Consider the following 19,825-nt stretch of genomic DNA (forward strand, 5'->3'; position numbering starts at 1 on the left):
TATTGTATGATATAGATTGCATTCATGCAGTGGAAGTTAGATGAATACATAATTTAAAATATTTTATCTACTTGCAAGAAAGCAATCTTTGGACAAGTAAACCTCTGGAGTAAACAGCTTGATCTAATTTTCTACAGCATGAATTCTGATACAGCTCTTCAAGGACAACAGTATGGAAGTTGTGAGTAAACTTGTAGCTGAGATAACCAAGATATACATGTGAAATAGCAGAACTAATGATGATTTTTATAATATATTGGATTGATGAGCTTGTCACCATCAGCTCCTTCAATATAAAATGGAGAGAGGCACTTTTTTGGCATTATTCATGCCCACACAAATATTTTTGCATGATTCATTTTCCCATAAACATCTAAAATGTGTCAGATGAATCATACCTTAAACATCCCATAAGTTTCTACTGTTGAGAAAAAGGGAATATGGTATTTAGCTGAGGTGGTGGCTGAGGTGAATCACTACCCTGTATACTTATGTGACAGGTTTGATAAGCAGATGTGATCTTTATCTGCTGTCTTGAGGATTTTGAGTTTGGCATTGTCATTATTTAATGAATATCAACTGCTTTTATCAGTATTGACATACATACATTCACAGATATATATCAACTGGACAATAATAAATTGAAAGCTCTGTAATGAACCTTTTACTTTGTATTAGAGGCAAAATGTGTTTTAATAGATGATATCACAATATATGATGCTCCAGGGGCATAAGTCAGATTCTCATTCAGAGCCATTAAAAAAAGGAGGAAAGGGCAAAATGTTCCCACAGGTCCTATCAGGTTCCCCTAGAAACAGTTAGTTTTGTTCAAGCCCATCTATTACCCATGTTGATCAGTCTATTATCTGACACAAGAACCCCTGTGTACAGCTATGGAGCAGCATTTGTAAGATGCAACCATTTTCACTTCAGAATTGTTTTCCACATGGTTTTTATTGATTGGTTTCTTTTGTCAATATACACATCCTCAAGTGCTGTCCTAGGGTGACTTTATGATGCCTGTATCCCCAATTGTCTGTTCTGTTTGTGCTGTATATTGAGTCCTGTGCCTTTAAGACTGGTTCTAAGAGCAAGGAGAAGCGCGGAGTTTGTTTTGAGAAAACTGCCTGACTCCTCCACATTCTTCTCCAGCCGGGGTGTTCAGCGGAGGCTTGGAGAGACTGCAGGACAGAGATTTCTCTCTGCTTTTAGTTAGTTTCCGCTAGCTAGGGCAGAGAAGTTCCCTGGACTGTTTTTTTTCCTTTTTCTTGGGACTGTTTAAACCTGCTCTGGACTGAAAACCCAGGGGAGCACTGGGGGCTGCACCTGCGGCCCACCGGGGCCTGGACCTCGGCATTTTCCAGCAGCGCTGGAGAGACTGGGACTGAGGAGAGACTGAGAGAGAGCCGAGCTACACCCACGGCAAGGACTTTCTCAATTTGCCATCTCACTTCAGAAGGAGAGCTTTTATTGTTTCATTATCCATTCTTTATACTTGTATGCACTTTGTTTGTTAAGTAAAATAGTTTTTTCCACTTTTCTCCAAAGAAGTTTTTTACCGGACCAGTTGGAGGGAAGAGGCATTTAGGTTTGCTTCCCGGAGGGATCCAATTCAGGGTTTTTCTCCCAAATTTGTCCCTAAACCAGGACAATACATTTTTATTGGCACCCAGTGCAGGGCTCGAGAGAGTGGAAAAAATTTGTATTGATTGTTAATTGCATTTTGTTTGTCCTTTGTGTGGGTATCAAACAGTCAGTAGCCATGTTGCTTCTTGAATTCCTAATGTCTCTTAGAATGGAGTCCTTTCTGTATTTCTGTTTCCTAGGCTTTTTTGAGGTTTTAATACCTTTCTGGTCCCTAGGTTTGTCTTCTTATCCAGAAATAGCTCCAATGTTGTCCCTAACATACAGCTTTTACACTAGGGATGCACAAATTAGGATAGCTACTTTGTTGGGCTCAGTGATTATGATTTACAGGAAGCTTATAAAGGTACTGGAATTTGTTCCAGGTATGTTTATGGTTTTTTCGTCCTACCCTGTGTCCTAGTTCCAGCAGCATGTTTTGGGGATTCATCAGTAGTTGTACCCAGTTTGTTAGAGGAGGAGTAGGGGATGAGGATTTTCAACCTCTCCTTTCCTTCTTCTCTTTTGAGTCAGTTACATCACTTTTGGAGAATATTCAGGGTCCCCTGAATGTTAAAGACACCACCTTCCTGATATTTCAGCTGGTGACCTTCCTCTATATGTACTGCATATGATACTGAAGGGCAGCAGATAGAGGCAGGGGAGCAGGGAGATAAATCAGTCACTCAGGCTGCAGCCAACCCCACAGCTATTCAGGCTGCAGCTAAACCGGACAGTGAGGCTAAGACACCGGCAGTTGCTGCAGTAAAGAAGGGAAAGAAGCACACGCACAAAACTGATCGACCAGTAGATGATGATTCAGGTGAAGGATCCTCAATCCCTAGTACATGTCTTTGGATTTCTAGAGGTAGCAAAAGACCGAAAAAGGTAAATGCTTTATTTTTTTGTTAAACAGATGCCTTGGGTTGCAATATATAACCAAAAATGTGTGTTCTATTTTCCATCTGTTGAGACCAGTTTGGGAGGTTTTCTTCTCCTTTATCCCTTGTATAACCCATTCTTCATAACTCCAGGGGGGAGGGGGCAGGTGTCTTCTGTTAATGGGCTAGATGTTGAAATCAGGTGGAGCAATGTTCCTTATTTCTTCCATGACTCATCCTCCCTCCAGGGGATATCTTCTGTTAATGGGCCTTAAGGCTCACTGCATGACTGATGAAATTACATCATCCCATTGTGAGATGCTCCACGCAGCAGGAGAAGCCAAGCATTCCTACCTAGATAAAAACTGAGAGTCAGAAACACCAGAGCAGCCTGTTTTTCCACTGTATTTCCCGGAGAAAGACTGGACCCTTCCACAGGATCATCTCTACTCCAGCAGAACCACATCTGTTACTCCAGGAGGACTCATTTGGACTGCTACCAATGCCCTGACCAACAAGGTGTCTGACGCTGTAAGGGTTTCTAGGATTTTGTTTGTTTGTTTGTTTGCTTGTTTTTTTTGTGCAACTACATTTGTATTTTTAATATTCCTAGTAAAGAACTGTTATTCCTATTCCCATATCTTTGCCCGAAAGCCCCTAATTGCAAAATTATAATAATTTCGAGGGACAGGTTTTACATTCTCCATTCCAAGGGAAGATCCAGCTTTCCCTGATGGACACCTGTCTTTCTAAACCAAGACAACAGAAAAAGAGGAAACTAGAGCATTTTAGATTTCTTAGCCTAATTTCAGTTATTGGGTATAAAAAACTGAATTATTTAGAAGCCAAAACCAAAAACATACCCACCAATAACAATGAAACTCTATTTGCTGGTAACAAGTTGGGTTAAACTAATCTAATTTCCCTGTAGAGAAATGGATCCAAAGTGTGGGTATGTGAGAAGCGCAGGTGGCTTTCCTAAGTCTCTTTATGATCTTCAGTGTGGCATTCGCATGAGTAAGTTGGGAATGATCTTGGTTAAATTACCACTGAACAGATACTGAAGTTTTTGTAGATGTTAATTTTATTGGTTATTAAGTGTTCAAATTCAGTGTCAAAAGACACTTCAGATGTGGTTCTTGGGCAAGTACAGACACCATTTTCACCAGTTGTCAAATGGTGAAATAAACAGCATGCTCTCAACAAGGGAAGGCAGCAAGAGCTCTTTCACAGACTAGAAAATAGAGCTAGGGGACATGTGGATTCTGCACTGAATCAGGAATAGATGGAGTTGAAGACTCAAGTAGGACTGTCACAGCAGTTGTTCTGTTGAAATGGTGTATAAAGCTTAGTGTTTCCCACAGTAAACATGACTTAGAGAAGCCATGCAGTTCTGAAATAGTTTAGCAAAACATTTTTGAAGCAGCTGGTCAGGCAGAAATGAATTTGAAACACTTAAACATGCAGCTTATCCACTTAAGCGCATCATTTGGGCAATTTAGACTTCCTTTTGGTAGTATTTGGAATTAAATTCAACTACATAGGGGCGGAATGTGCCCCCCTTATGACTGAAAGAACATTGTTCATGTTAATAAAAAGAAGAGAAAAGGTTTTTAGCAGTTTTCAGGAGTAAGATTCATCTCCCAGTTTCTCTGAACTAATCACCCTCTCTATCTGTATAAATAAAGGAGGAAGGCAGCGTGATTCATCTTGTTTCAATGTGGACATCTAAACTAGACCAGATGAATCATGCCATCATCCTCTCTCCTGCTAGTTGAGGTGTAGACAAATCTGCTTTGGAGATGCATTTGGTCTTTGGAGATGTCTACTGTCATTTGCAGAGGATCTAATCTAAAATAACTAAGAGGAGGAAGAAGAAAATAATTTGTTCTCATTGGTAAAAGCAAATGAGAGTATGGTGAAGCACTGGAATGATTTGCTTGAAGGTTGTGGCTTCTCTGTTAATGTGCATATTTTAAGGATAGTTTAGATGTCAAAATATAAGGTCATAAATGTAATTGAACCTGCCCTGGGTTTAACAGATGGATTAGAACATATCTCAAGTGCCTTCTAGCCCTGTGTTTCTGCATGGTTTCATTCTTTAGTGATTGATCTTCCAATGCTATGTAATCTAGGATACATAAATATAAAGTGAGTGGGGAGGTAATGATCCAGTTTTGAGTGATGCCAGAAATGCATACCCCTTATCACACTGCATGATGGAGCAAGTCACATGATGGGGTAGAAATTACTGTGGGCTTGTAGTTTGGAAGAGACACATATTTCCACCAGCTAATGTCTCGAGTTCCTTCCTGGAAAGCATTACATGCCTTGAGAATGCCTGAGTCAGCAGCGCTGCAGCAGCACTTGCAGAACACCGGGCTTAGCAGAGCATCTGCAAATAGTAGCAGGGTGAAAGCAAGTAAAGCTGTACTGTAAAAGTAGATAATGTATTGATTATACTCATAATCCTTCTGAAACTACAAAAAGTAGCAGCATTTAAAAAGACTAATTGTCTTTTGTGTATTTGAAAAGAACTTGTTGAAGTCTAAAGAACATTAATATACAAGTTTTAAGAGAATAATTTAATGATATTCAGCCCATATCAACTCATATTTATGTTATTACACAGTAAAAAAATTGATATGCATTTAAATCTAACATCCGTTGTTCTCTGGTCCATTAAGTGAGCTCTGACTAAACATTAAGAGTCATAAGAAGACATAATGCAAAATAAACCAGAAAATAATAGATGAGATAATAATCTCATTAAAAATACATAAATGTATTGGCTTTTAAGAAGAGGATGTAAAAAATTTTCAGATTAGTCTGCTTCTTGAAAACATGTAGACTATAGAAAGGACTCCAGACTAAATAAAGAAATCCAGGGTTTAACTTCTTCCCTGTTGCTATGAGGTCAGAGAGCTGGACTTACAAATCAGATGGGAGATCCTTTCTTCTGCTGCCTCAACAGAGGGAGGGCATGGAGATCCATGGCCTGCAGGTGACAGAAGGGGTCCCAGTGGAGCCTAAACAATTCTTTTATTCTTTCCTTCTAAGTGTCAAAGCTACTAGCAACTATGGATCATTTAACATGTATTATTTAATCCTTATTTTCTAAGGAATGTGTCATAAGTTGGTGTAAAAACTGTATTCAAGTCAGGAGTCATACTGGATCAGGAAGGATGAATCAAAGTAGAGTGAACTATTTCAATCCATATCGATATTTGATTTTTTAAGATGTTAACATCAAAAGCAGCTACATAGAATATTCTATACATTTGTCATTTTAGAAGCAATTATTATTGCCTAGGATTTCCCTAGACTACAAATATCTTCTGAATTTCACTTAACTCAGATAAGTTTATATACTGAAACTATCCCCTTTCCTAACCAGTTTAGAGAACTGGAGTTTTGTATTTTTGACAGGTGCTGTTTTCTGCTTGTAATTGTGAAAGAGAACATTTGGCTGCCTGGTTATCTACTTGCTTTGAGTTTCTGTCTTATCAAGGGAGAAACGCTACATTTACTTACCTGTCTGAAACTTGAAAGTGCATACTTTATTCCTTTCTATAGTGTGCACCAAAATAGGTACTGAAATACATGGCATAGACCAAAATGCTTTTTCTGTTGCCTGTGTTAAGAAGAATTTTGCACTAATTGTGACGGTTTCAGCTTCTCTTCTCTGCCAAGGTCAGGATGAGTAATTCTCGGGAAATGCCAAGCTCGAGTTCGGACTTAGAATGTTTATTATCTGTTATCTATTTACAGTATTTACGGACTCACGTACCGTGAACTCCAACTAGCATGCTAGGAAAATGAGGTAAAATGGAGTGCTTCTAACTCTTCTACGGTCTTTTAAGCACTAATTGCCCAATACCTAGGTGACACCTATATTATTTATGTTTCTGGCCCAGTAATGACGACCCAAGGCCTGCAATGCGGACCTTTTTCACCCAATTACAGAAAACCACCTAAACCCATGAAGAAGAGGGAAGAAGAAGGAAGAAGAAAGGAAGAAGAAGTCAAAGAAGGACAGAGGCAACACTCGAAATCCTCCATCTTGACTCATATGTATTACTATATACTAAAATCTTAAACCTAAGTTTCTAGCATTACAACACTAATCACTAACAGTGATAAGATCACTAATATATCAGAGCTATACAGAGGGATGTGCAGTTTTCCTTCTTGATTATCAGTATTGACAGAGGAACATGGAAATAACTTCAGTGCAGCATAGACGCAGTCATAAAATTCTTTGTTCCTGGATCTTCCATGAAAAACATGGATGTTTGTTTAAGAAATGCAGCCTTAAGGATATATTTTTGTGAATATGAAGTTAAGGAAAGTGAATTGAAAGATTATAAATGCCTCCAATCCTTTACCAGGCTTTCTAGAGGATCTTTGAAACCCATTACATGTAGTCATATGTCAAGTAAACAATCTCTTCAAATTGTTTGGACTGACTGGTCTGATAATTTTAGTGTGGAATTCCTCAGACTGTCAGATGCAGGAATTCACCAAACCTCAATCAACACTTAGAAAAAAGCTCTAAGATTAAATATTCAGCAATACAAAATGAATATATTTACTTTTTTGATGTGCAATAAATGTTGATCTGTCATGTTGCATCTCCTAGAACCTGATTAACATTTCACTTTAATTTGTATTTTAAAAAAACCAGCTTACTGAAGATGAGTCACCGTAAAACTGGGATAATTGGAAAAAAATAAAGTTAGGTTTTAAAGTTTTAAATAGAAAGACAAACTCTTCATCTGATGTCAGTCATTATCATAGCTTTATGGAAATTTTCCTGAGGTTGTTCTTTCTTTTCAAGTGTAATTTCTGTTATTCCCTAATAATTAATTCCTATAAAGTTAGCTTGTATAGACATAATGCTCCAGCATCTCCCTGGAACCAACCATATATTTCATTCTAAGAAAAGCAGATAACAGGTGTAGAGAGGGAAAAAAGATTTGCATAAATGCATAAGAAGTTTGTAATTTATCTATCATTAAGACCACTTTATAGAAGCATGATCATCTCAGCTCTTTAGTTGTATAAATTGCAGTACTGAATTAAGGACACTTCCCTTAATACCAGTTCCCTGCAAAAATCTTAGGGCTTCAGTGTCACATCCCTTTTTAGTAAAAAGAACAAGCACTTCCAGTGAGCACTTCACCTCAACCTAAAGTAGTAATCTAAAGTCAGAGAGATGAATCATGCCTTAGAAGTTCTTCTTAACTCACATATATATAGTTTGAAATTATGTGAAATGAATTTATCTTTCTAATCGATTAATTTTCTGGCGCTCCTATCTCAAAATCATCCTGCTATAAATTCTGAATAATACCCTTTACATACATCTGAGATTACTTGCTGTCCTTATTTGTTATGGCAAATGTGTAAAAATGGTTATCTTAAATCAGTGTCAATTTAATGTCATTTTGCTAACCATGCACAGCATTTTACATCAAAGTATTTTCAAACAATTTTGTTGTAAGATACCAGTTTTAAAGCTCTGATTCCTTGGAGTGCTCTGCTTGCAACAATATTTCATTCCATGTTAGTGAGCAGTATATTCAGAATTTAGAAATAGTTTACTCTGTGAAAGTATTGCCTGGGGAGCAATGCAAAATCAGAACATAAGCAGAATCCAAGAGGGGAAAAAAAAAAAGGTTTGGTCGAGCTCTATTAATTGCTAGTTATTTCTTCTCCTGACGCCGTAGAAAACAATCTGCTCATGTTGCTTCCAAAATGATGAGATGAGTGGTTCCATAGTCATCACTGTTAAAAGGATAACACCAGACTGAAAAGAAAAGGGAAGAACCGTTTTGAGAGAAAAGTGGAATCACTGCTTATAACTAGATAAAATGATAACCTTGCATTATTCATTCATTCTTTCATTCATATGACAGACATTCAGTATTAAAATGGGATCTGTCAAGGTAAGATTAAATACTTTACATTCTAGTTATGACTTAGTATGTTAAACAGCAAATTCAAAGGCTAGATATTTTAAAATCGACAACAGTAAGTTTCTCTGAAAATTTCAAACATAATCTTCTGAATCAATTGTGATGATTTCCATTAAGTTATAAAAATTAATGTAACTCTGAAGAACTGGATAAAAAACATTCCAACATTTTATTGAAAAACAAAACTAAATAACAACAACAAACAAAATAATAAATAAAAAGAAACCAACAAAATCCTGCCCAGAAAACAAACAAACAAACAAACAAAACTACAAAAAACCAACCAACCAACCAATGAAATAAAAACACTAAAAAAACCACAAACCCCAAACAAACAAACAAAACCCCTCCAAGCAAATCACAAGATTTGGATCATGTCAGATCACCTGAACTTGAGACCTTTTTCATCGTAGGGCCATTTCTCAAATGCATAGACGAGAAGATGGAGAAGGAAAGGAAAACACACCTAAATTTGTTGATTTATAAAGCAAATTCCATATAGCAAAATAGTTTGTGTCAGGATTAGTAAACAAAAATTAAGACTGTGTGATGATACTAAGTAGATTATAAAACAAGGACAAGAAGTACACTTACCAATTCAGACTAGTGAAAAGATGTAGCATGAAAATGACTGAACTTCATCTCACCTGGCTTTGGGACATATTTTCTACATTCTATGTATTGGTTAACTTGGAAATGAGTTTGTTATTAGTCCTCAGAATTTCATTTGGGGTAAAAAAGAACACGCCTTACATATGGATTTGAGATTATTTGCTATTTTATTTCAAAGTGCAACAGTTAATTTTAGTGTAAATAATGTTTATAGCCTGAATTACGTATGATTAGGTATGATAGCTAATTCCTATTAATATTCCAGCTAAAGCTGTCCTATGCCAACTTCCTTGTGTCCTGATGCTAAAAAGACCACAAAAAGGCCCAACACAAACCCCAGCTTAAAAAAAAAAAAACAAAACAGAATGACTAAACCAAACTCAAAATCTCAGGATATGTAGGAAACTCCTTAAGTATATGAATAATATGCCACTGAACACAGAACAATTTAGGCAATTGTCAACCAGTTTTAGTTCCAAGTTTCTTGAATGTTTGTGGTTTTTTTTCAAAGACAGCTAAAATAAATTCAAGACCAAACAAGACCTGACAAACTCTAAAGTCTGTTATGAGTGCTTTGAGCTATAAAAGCCTGAGGTGCAGCACTATCCTTTGACAGCAGTAAGTTGGTTATGCTACAGGTTTAATCTGTTATACCTATTTGCTTACTGACTTCATTGGTGAGTCTGCTGTCTGTGAAATGGATTAATTTGAAATACGTGTTAATGAGGAGCATTTTCAATGAGTCTTAAATCTATGCAACTGGCACTTACCCTATTGATCTCTCTCCCTGTTAATGTCCTGATGAGTTCATTCTTTACAATTCATTTATGTCTTGAATACATGATTCTCCCAGGTAATTTTTTTGCTATGGTAAATGACTCAGGGATTTTGCATTATATCTGTCACTTTGGAATTAGGAGTACCTGCACTGAATTTCCCACCTATCGGTATTTCTCTTTGTATCTTAAACAAAGATATTACAAATGTAATGCTGTGTTGATTAATTCTGTCTCCACTATTTTTTTTCCATAACTTTTGAATGCATTGTGCTTACCTTGCTGTAACTTGCACCTGAGACATTTGTTGTGACTCTAGAATGACAATGCATGCAAGGTACATTTGATTGTACTATAAATCTTTAAAAGAGAGGGAGTATGATGCTTCTGGGTTTTTTGTGCTACCCATAAACAGAAGGAAAACCTACAAGATTACCAAACGTCGATGGCAGCTGGCAATATCCCATAGGATTTTCAAATCATAATAAATTTATAACATTGCTAGGTTTTCCAAGTTTGCTTGGATTTAGTTATTGATTCCTGTATATTGTGGACTGAACCTTAAGATACTCTAGGCCCATCAGTTTTGGATCTCCTCTGGACTGTGAAAGGCAGTCTTGCTAAATACAATGTCATAAAGCAAGGATGGATTTTAACCTGTCCGGTTATAATTTCTTGAGTTCTATATGTTACCCTAAGTGTGAACTAATTTATAATATGTAATTTAGGCTGGTAAATGATTGCCAAAATAGAAGACTTCACAACTTGTTGGACCACTATTAATACTGGATTTTTACTTTATTAGACTATCTCTGCATTTGAGTACCATATGTGTTTTAAAAGGTAGTGCTCAGCATTTAGAACAATTGATATTCTCATTTAGCAGATTTATAGAACATCTGTGTAAAGAAATGGTAAACTTAAGAAAATATGGTTGTTTTACAACAGCATGGTTCCATAGAAATTTATTTCAAATTGATTTTCTAAGGTACCTATAGTAGAAAGACACTTTGCTAAAACTATAAAGGATGAGAATTGCAGGGCTGGTTTAAAATCTAATCCAAATTCTATTTCATTCTGTGCAACATTTCCATTAAATCTGATTAATGTCCAGAAGTAAAAAGTTCGATTTCTTTTTTGTTCTCTTTATTTTCATACTTTGGAACTTCTGTATAATTTAGAACTACCCATGGCTCTCAGGAACTGAAAGGTTAAAGGAAGGGAAGAGAGACCTGATAGTTATCTTTCACATTTTGTAATCACTTTGTTAAACACAATATTACCACAAAATAATGTATATATGTACTGGTATGAAGTATCAGCTGAAAAAAAATGCTATACATAAAACAAACAAGTTCTCATCTACAAATTTCCTAGCCTTGTGTTTTGTTCTTAGTGAAATCAGGAAGAAAAAAACTACTGCTATTTCAAAAAATTAATTAGTTAAAATATTAATAACCCTAAAATTTGATTTAGGAGTGCAAAAACAATAGTTGTAATTGTCAGCAAAGAAGAACAAAATTGACATGTCATCTGTGGAAAACACTAGACATTATTAACAGTAGAGTTGCACAAAATATCTACAAGAGATTAAACAGAGTATAGCAGTTAATATGAAGATCACATAAATTATGGAGATAGGAGACACCCTGAAGATTAAAAAATCATTTGATAACAATAAAAAGAGCTTGTCTAGCTCATCATAGTTATACTTAAAATGTGTTTAATATGTATTAGATTTATACTGATTGAAAACTCATCACATCTTTTATCTTGATGAGTAATTAATGCTCATTTTTTTAATCTCAGCCCATAGATTTAAAAGATAAACACATTGCTACAGCTTGCAGTATTGATCCAGTATAACTTGATTTGTCACTGAAGTATCAGAATGTGTTGTAAATGACACAGATTGCCATCGTAAGGTATTCACAGGAGCTAGTCAATATTGAAGGTAAACATTGAAGTTCTGATGTGCTGTCTGTCAGCAAATTTGCTGAGAGCAAAAGAAATATCTTAAATAGCCATGGTTATAAAGTAGAAAATGTGCAAGTAAAAAAAAACCCCTTATTAACAAATTCTGTAAGAAATCATAAAATTACAATTAAACAACATGATGTAGAATAATAAACAGAGTGGCCAGTATTATCACATCCTATTTAGAAAGACAGAAATAGTCAGTAAATTATGCAGTTGATTATTGTACTCATTCATGTGGGGGTTGCTGAGGCATTAGCAATGTAGTTCAATATCAAAGATTTGATATTGTTTAGACCACATTGTAATATCCATTGATTGTCCATGTGCAGCATGATTTATTCTTTCAACTGGTATTTGTGCACTTGCTAATAGGGTACTGCAGCCATGGATTGCAACAGACATTTTAGATCACAGACTTTATGGTTTCCATCTAGGAAGAGTAATAATTAAAAAGCTTTAATATTCTTCACATTTTTAAGCCATCTAAACCAAGAATTTTTTTTTTATTATTTTTTTTTTTTTTTAAAATTTTTTTTTTTTTTGTCTTTGCTTTTCTGGGCTGCTCCAGCATTTTATATGAAGGGTTGTCAAGTCTTTGATAACTAGATATGTAGAATTTAGTTCAGTGGTCTCAGCAGAGCCATCTAGTACCATTTAAAATGCAAAATGTTTATAAAGAGCCTACAGATATGACACAAGGCCTACAGAATACACATACCCATTTGGACAGGCAAATAAAAAATGTCATCTACCATTAAAAATGCTATCAAACACTCTTGGGTGACTAAATAAAGTTTCTATAGTAGGACTGCATGTTCTTTGCATTCCTTATTTCCCCCAATAAAAATTAGATGTATTATAGTTAGATATTTAATAATTTAGGGCTGTAATTTAGTTTCCCATGTACGTGTGCCTCCATGGGAGCTGGGTGTCCAAACTGCCTGTGCAGCTGGTGGAGATCTCATCCTTGCATTAAAGTGGGCATCTTGATCAATTTAATCTATTCTGTCTAATTTGTTGTGCCTCATTTGCTGCTCTGGAAGGAAATGGGTCTCCCATAGCTCAGGTATGAAGTGTGAGGGGCTGGTGGAGGTGTTGGGAGCTGCAGAGGTACTCAGCTGACACTTCTGCATGTTAACTCTCAGGATAAACCCAAGAGGCTTTTCTGTGTTAAATAGGTCTCCATTGGTGAGAACATGGCTTCATGAAGGGTACTGACTTTAGGAGTATGACTTTTGAAAAAAATCAATCCCTTTGCTGAATCACTATGATACTTGGCATCTGTGAATGATTATAGTGAAATTCAGTTAAGGAGAGGTTCACATATTTATGTAACATAGCAAAAAAAAAAAACCAAAAAACACACAAATGGGATGCACTTTCTGACTCTTTACTGTCAGCTGTCAACACTTTCTTTCCTACTTGTGTGGAGAAAAATAGAAAAGAGAACAGCAAATTCAATTTCAGAGTGGAATGAAATATGAAACTAAGATTTATAGATAGCTGAGGAGTGATTGTGATTTAGAAGCATGTATCTCATTTTTATTGGAGAAAAGAGACGGAATACAAAGTATATGTGATCTTTTCACAAAGCATGCAATTTCAGACTCTCTGCAGTCAGCAAGAATCCTTTCACTGACCTGAACTGAACAAACTTTTTTTCGTACTAGAAGGCATATATGCATAGGTATTTATTAAAAATGTGATAACCATTCTTGTCTTTTTTACATTTATTCTGGTTTTTCTATTGTACCATTCAGTCAATGCCTGTCCAGAAGACTTCAGATTGCTTCAGAAGTTGCTTGACATGGTTTGACACTATTTGATTCTGCCTGTATTTAACATCACAGTTTTGACAGTATTAACTGTACTTCATGCTCTTCCTTACTTTATTTTTACAGTCTTACTTAAAAATAAATGTGGAAAAAACACATGAAAACTTGTAAAACTTGAAATAAAAGTTACTGAATTGTAGCCATTCAGTATATAAAATGGGTTAATATTTGTAATATGTCTTTCTGTGCTTCTATTCTCAACTCTAAGCTGAGTTTCTTTTTGATCCATATATTGCTTCATTGCCTTCCGTAAAGTGCAACTTTTTCAGGCAGATCTAGGGAATTCCTCAATGTAAACACTCCTTTTCTGTTTTGCAAACTGACATTTTTTTCTGAACTGCAAATCATGGATCAAGTCAGGACAGGATATTTTTCCAGTATACTTAAACTCCTTTATAAAACACTACTGAGTGTATTCAAGGATTACCACCTTAATGGACACATTTCACAAACATGAATGCAAGTTTGTCCATTCAAGCTCTATGCATTATGCAGTTTTTGAGGCTTAGCAAGGGATTATCCATGAGTTCCTGAGGAAAGCAGTTCTTGACCATACCATTTTCCAGACCAAACAGCACTGTTTAAATTCATGTTCCCATGTGTGTTTGGAACTTCTGCTTCCTCTGAAAGACACAAAATAAAAAAAGTGTTCTTTAAGTTAAGTTTTAATAGAATTGAAGGGTTGTTTATATTGTTTAATGTTACTTTTGCCCATCCATTTAGGATGGTAAGAGGAATGACTAATGACTTGGAGTTACTGAGAGCATTCAGCTGTTTATTGCAACTTGGAGAATGAGTTGTGAGATGAGAGAGCTAATGTGTTTATATACATAACAGATACAACAGGACTTTGCTGTATTTTGTAACTCAATAACTCAGCTTACAATTATTTCTTGTTATATTTTTTTTAGGTTGTGTTTAATGTAACCTGAAAAGAAAACACGGATAATTAATTGTGTTGTAATATTACTCGTAATGTGCTTCCCTATATAAAAAAAACCCAGATGTTATAGTTAGTGAGAAGTTTGTCTTCTCAAAAATTCTATTGCAAAAATTCATTTGGGATATATATAAAAGTTGTCCTAATGTAACTGTTTTATGTTGTTACTCTAATTTCTTATTTTTTTCAAACCTTAAAAATAATGATTGATTGGTTGATTGATTTATTGCAGAAACCTTTGAAATGCTTATCAGACTGGCTGAGAATTACACAAGCACACTTTTCTGCAATGCGTATAGAACCATGGCTGCTGAGGCTACTGTGCACGTGCAGGAGTTTTTCACAGATGTTGGACTCTTCTTATTTGGCACAAATGTCAGCACAGAGGAATTTGTGAATAGATTTTTTGACACCCTGTTTCCCGTAGTCTACAACCATGTGATTAACCCTGGTCCAACTGACATTTCACTGGAATACGCCGAGTGCCTCCGAGTGGCAAGAAGAGCCATCAGGCCTTTTGGCCACATTCCCCAAAAGGCCATAAGACAAATGGGAAGATCACTCTTACCCAGCCGGATTTTCTTGCAGGCTCTGAATTTGGGAATTGAAGTGATCAATGCAACAGATCACCTGCATTTCTCCAAAGCCTGCAGCAGAGCTTTGCTGAGAATGCAGTACTGCCCGCACTGCCAGGGGCTGACACTGAGCAAGCCCTGCATGGGCTACTGCCTCAACACCATGCGAGGCTGCCTGGCTGACATAGCAGAAGTTGATCTCCACTGGCAGGGGTATGTCCAGTCCCTGGAGCAGCTCTCAGGTGCCCTGAGCGGAGCACATGGCATTGAGCACGTGCTGCTGAACTTCCATTCCCTTGTTCGTGACGCCCTGGTACAGGCTCGGATCAACAGGCCAGATTTATCGGAGCAGGTAAGACACTGGTTTTATCCACACTTGGGGCAAACATGACAGTAGGAAAAGTATCATGGATAGCTGTTACTTGTTTGGCCGTTTTTATGGTGAGGAACACATTTGTATCTGAGTTCAGCTTTGACTAAGCAGTTTCTGGGAGCACAAAAAATACTTTCCATGAACATAAGAAAATTCTTTAATTGTTACCTTATGTGCACATTATGATATATATAAACAATCCTTATTTTAGATACCTGCCTTAAAGAACCTATGACTTTGCATATATTATTTCCATAATTTTGTATGTTTCAGAGGAAGCAGCACAGATCATTTATAACATGAAATAAGTCCTTCCTTACATTGAAGAGAGAAAAAAAAAGTTGTGTGAGAGCTCTGTTAGCTGTGAATGTGTGAAGTGAAGAATTTTAGGATACTCCTATGGAAAGTGGACACTATTTAACTACACTTTAGGGAAAAAAACAAGTATATATGCTAATTTAAGTACCAAAATCAGAATTTTTTCTGTAGTATATTTAGTCCACAATTTTTTTCTGTATTCTTACATGCAGACTTCACTGACAGTGGCATATTCTGTATTACGTGCTGGATCGGATAGCTTTAGTTTAATAGTACAACCTAAAAAGGGTTTCTGGGTGTCCCTGTGCTCTGGTACCAGCTGAGGTGCAGGAGCACTTCTAGGGCTGCCTCAATACGTGATGAGCTGAAGTTAAAGCAGTGTCTTCTGCTAAGCAGCTGACTTGACCTCTGACAATAACCACCTTGGCCTAATATAATAAATAGAGCTTTCTTCATTTCATACTAAGACCCAGAGTCTGATAAAATTGCTTCTTCATCCTCCTGTAATCAGCGAATAACAGGGTTCATTTCCTACTTTATCTGCTTTATACCAGCCAGCTTCATGAGTCATAATATCCTGCTGCTCAACTTCCTTGAGAAAAGGTGTCATTTTTTTGGAAAAGGTTTTTCGCTAACAGTTTGACTCAAAAGTGGCTCACTGAGGTCTCTCTAACTCCTAAGTTATTTCAGATCTTCCTTTTAGGGAAAAACACTGTTGCTGCTTTGATTTCTGCGTAATCTTCCTTGCCTACCATTTTCAGGAACAAGCTAGAAGAAATAAATAAAAGTTCAAGGGAAAGACTTGTGTTTCCTGCTTCGTCGTAGGTCATTTAGTTTGAAAAGTTTTAGACTTGGATCTTCAACAGTGAATTGTCATTGACCCAGACTTAAAAATCTCTCACCACACTCATATTTTCAAAATGAAAGTTTTTACAGTCCAAAATAGTCTATTTCACTGAATTTTAGTAAAAAATTAAATGGATGAATAGCCCTCCGCTTAGTGTTTTTGCTTAATGAAAACTCCATATTGATCCAAAATAAAATGCTTTATTTTGATATTCCTGAAAACTCCAAGCCTTCCTCCTCTCCATTCTTCTTTCAATGGAAGGAATACTAAAATTTCTTAGGTAATGATATTTCTTGCAAATGTGTTTGTTCAAAGATCATATGTTTACTAATGTTACATTAAAATCATCTGATATAGAAGCATTTCCCAGCTTCAAAACCCACATACTTCATATTTGACTCCAGCTGCACCAGACCTAGACATCTCTTTCACCTAAATTCTCTGTTATAATTGACCAGTCCTTTCTCTCTTTGATCACTAACTTGGTCAAATAACATTATAATGAAATGATCCCTTGAAACACAGTGATCTAGTCAGTATAGTTCATATTTTCCCATTTATCAGTTATCAAGGCGTAATTCTGATGTGTAATAAATACAGTCTTTCAGCTTTAAGAGGCAGAGGACAGGAATTTCATTGAAATTGGCTCATTAATATTTATTTTATCTTCAGAGTGACTCATGAACTGTTTCAGGTTTTGATAAGCAATTAATGCATCAGTAACTCTAAGAGAAAGGGAAAAGATGATTATGAGCAAGCAAATAATGGTTTGCTTAGGAACTCAGCAGTCTCCGCAGTTTTAAAAGAGAATTTCATTACATTTTGTGAGTTTTAAAAAACCGAACAGAGAAAAAAAAATAAAATTATTTGGAAGTATCCTATATAATTATGCAAATACTAATGTGAGAATCTAGAGAGTGTCCTGCTTAATGATACATGTAGTTGTGCAGAGTTTTTTATTCATTCATGGCTGTGTTTGTGTAAATAACCATATGTAAAGGATTTTTTCTAACACTTTGCAGGGGTATTTAAATCTGATGTATATTCATGCTCTAAGCTCTGTGTGGTGTGGAAAGAGCACTATTGCCTATATAGGATGGATTCCTTTAACAAAACTATTTTTTTCTAGTAATTTACAGCTTGTTCTCTTTTCTGATTGGGTCAGCAGAGCAGTGCCACTCTGTGTCCATCTGGAATTTGTCTTTCCCTTTCTTCTTGCTGTTTCAAAATGGCCTTTAATTCCTGCCTCCCACAGCTCTGCTGAGTGACAAATAAGTGCAGCACCTGTTCATCATCTTGATACCTATGCATTATTTGATGCCATTCTGTAGAATCTAGTGGAGATGTGTGGGTTGTGCAACTATTCACGGATCTATGTATTTTCATGCCTATATATTATCATATATTTAATTCCACTTTTGTTCATGAAGTCTATATATGTCCATATATTGCTTAGTGCAGTGTACTCTATGATTTTTAGCTGGAACAGAAATTTTTTAGCAAACAGCTATGTGAATGCTGGTGCAGTTATAGTGTAACAGAGGTTTAACAGAGCTGCACCATACAAAACAAGGACAGTGTGCTTTATATGTATAATCTGAAGAACATGTTATACACAGTTCTTATGCACTGGATAACGACTAAAAATGCCCATTGTTACAGAGCACCTTGCAGACTCATCCTGTGCTTCTTTTGTGCTCAGCCCAAGTTGCAGGTCTGGCTGGTCTCTGAGCTTGTGTATGGCCAAGGAAATCCTCGTGGTGGGCACTATACAGCCTGATGAATGCGCAAGAAGTTTATGACACATTTATGACTTATATACACGTGAAAAAAAACAAACCAGACCAAAACACCACAACAAACTGAAAACCGAGCAAACAACCCATGGAAATTTGTTTACAGGTTATAATAAATTGTTTCATGTTACCTTTGTTCTGTTATGAAAACCACTGTCAATGTTAAGACAGAAGGACAAAGAGAGATTTTAGCAAGATTTACAAAGTTTTGGTGTGGATGGAGCCTACTATCCCCAGCATAAGAGCATTTTTCCACTCTCTTTACGTATAGATTAATGTCACAGCCCTAGGCCATGGAAGAGCAGCCTCCTGTGTCGCATACAGTGTGATTCAACAGCAGTTTAAGCCAATCTCACACTGGATTGCCCAAGTCCTGCTCTGGCACCATCCTTAGCTTTCTGTTCCTACCCCTCTGCCTCTGTGCATGCTGTCCTGGCAGCTGAAAGTCAGGCTGCTTGAGGGAGTGACTGTGCTCTTAGCCAGAGTTTGGTTTTGCTGTTTGAAGGCTTGTGCTGCCACGTGTTGGGGAACCGCCAAGTGAGAGGTTCACTGGAATGGAACAAAGAGAGGACTTGAGAGGAGGGGAAATGGGTCTGAAGTCAGGAAAAAATGAAGGAAAAGGGGAAGGGAAAAGGAGAGAAGAGAAAACTACAACTCAGAGGGCTTTATAGTTTAATCTTCCCTGCAAACTTTGCATATGAGTTTTGTCCTTGATTCCCAAAAGAACAGTGCTGTCTGAGTTTAATATTGAATAAAAGAAATGAAAAGGAATATTGATTAGTTGTTCATTGGCTATTCTGAGCACTGATGATTTTGGGATCTGAAGAAAAATTAAGTATGTGACCATGATACTAAAAGATACATATACATATAAAATTGTGGGAATCAGAAACACGATGTAAAAAAAAAAAAAAAAAAAAAAAAACAAAAAAAAAAAACCACACAAATTTTGGCATTTCCTTATTTTGAAAGTGGGAAAGGTTTGGTAAAATTCTTGTATAAAATTCTTTCTATATGTAATTCTATATGTAATATAAGCCTACAAAAATTCAGAATGGGATTTTCAAAAGCACTGTCTTCACAGTGTTTTAAGAGTTTTCCAAACAGTTGGAGACAACAAAAATAAAAAACTGTAGAAGCTCTCTAGTCCTTTCATCTGACTCTTATTCTGAAAGACTATCTAAGTTATGTGTCTCCTAAAAACCAGGCATAATTATATTCTATTAAAATATACTTTTGTTTTGTTTTGTTTTGTTTGTTTGTTTATTTGTTTTTATTTAGCTGTCTA

At 36.2% G+C, this 19,825-nt stretch overlaps 1 protein-coding gene across 5 annotated transcripts in view; it reads left to right on the top strand.

Moving 5' to 3' along the window:
* The window catches only part of GPC5 (glypican 5), a 606,863-nt gene that overhangs the window by 81,286 nt on the left and 505,752 nt on the right, over positions 1–19,825 (top strand). For all 5 annotated transcript variants that reach the window (XM_040057160.2, XM_040057161.2, XM_040057162.2 and 2 more), the window contains one exon: positions 14,861–15,555. In XM_040057160.2, the coding sequence (XP_039913094.1) occupies positions 14,861–15,555 (695 nt within the window). The remainder of the gene's footprint in view (positions 1–14,860; positions 15,556–19,825) is intronic.

This window comes from Hirundo rustica, chromosome 2 (assembly GCF_015227805.2).
Source record: "Hirundo rustica isolate bHirRus1 chromosome 2, bHirRus1.pri.v3, whole genome shotgun sequence".
Lineage (NCBI taxonomy): Eukaryota > Metazoa > Chordata > Aves > Passeriformes > Hirundinidae > Hirundo > Hirundo rustica.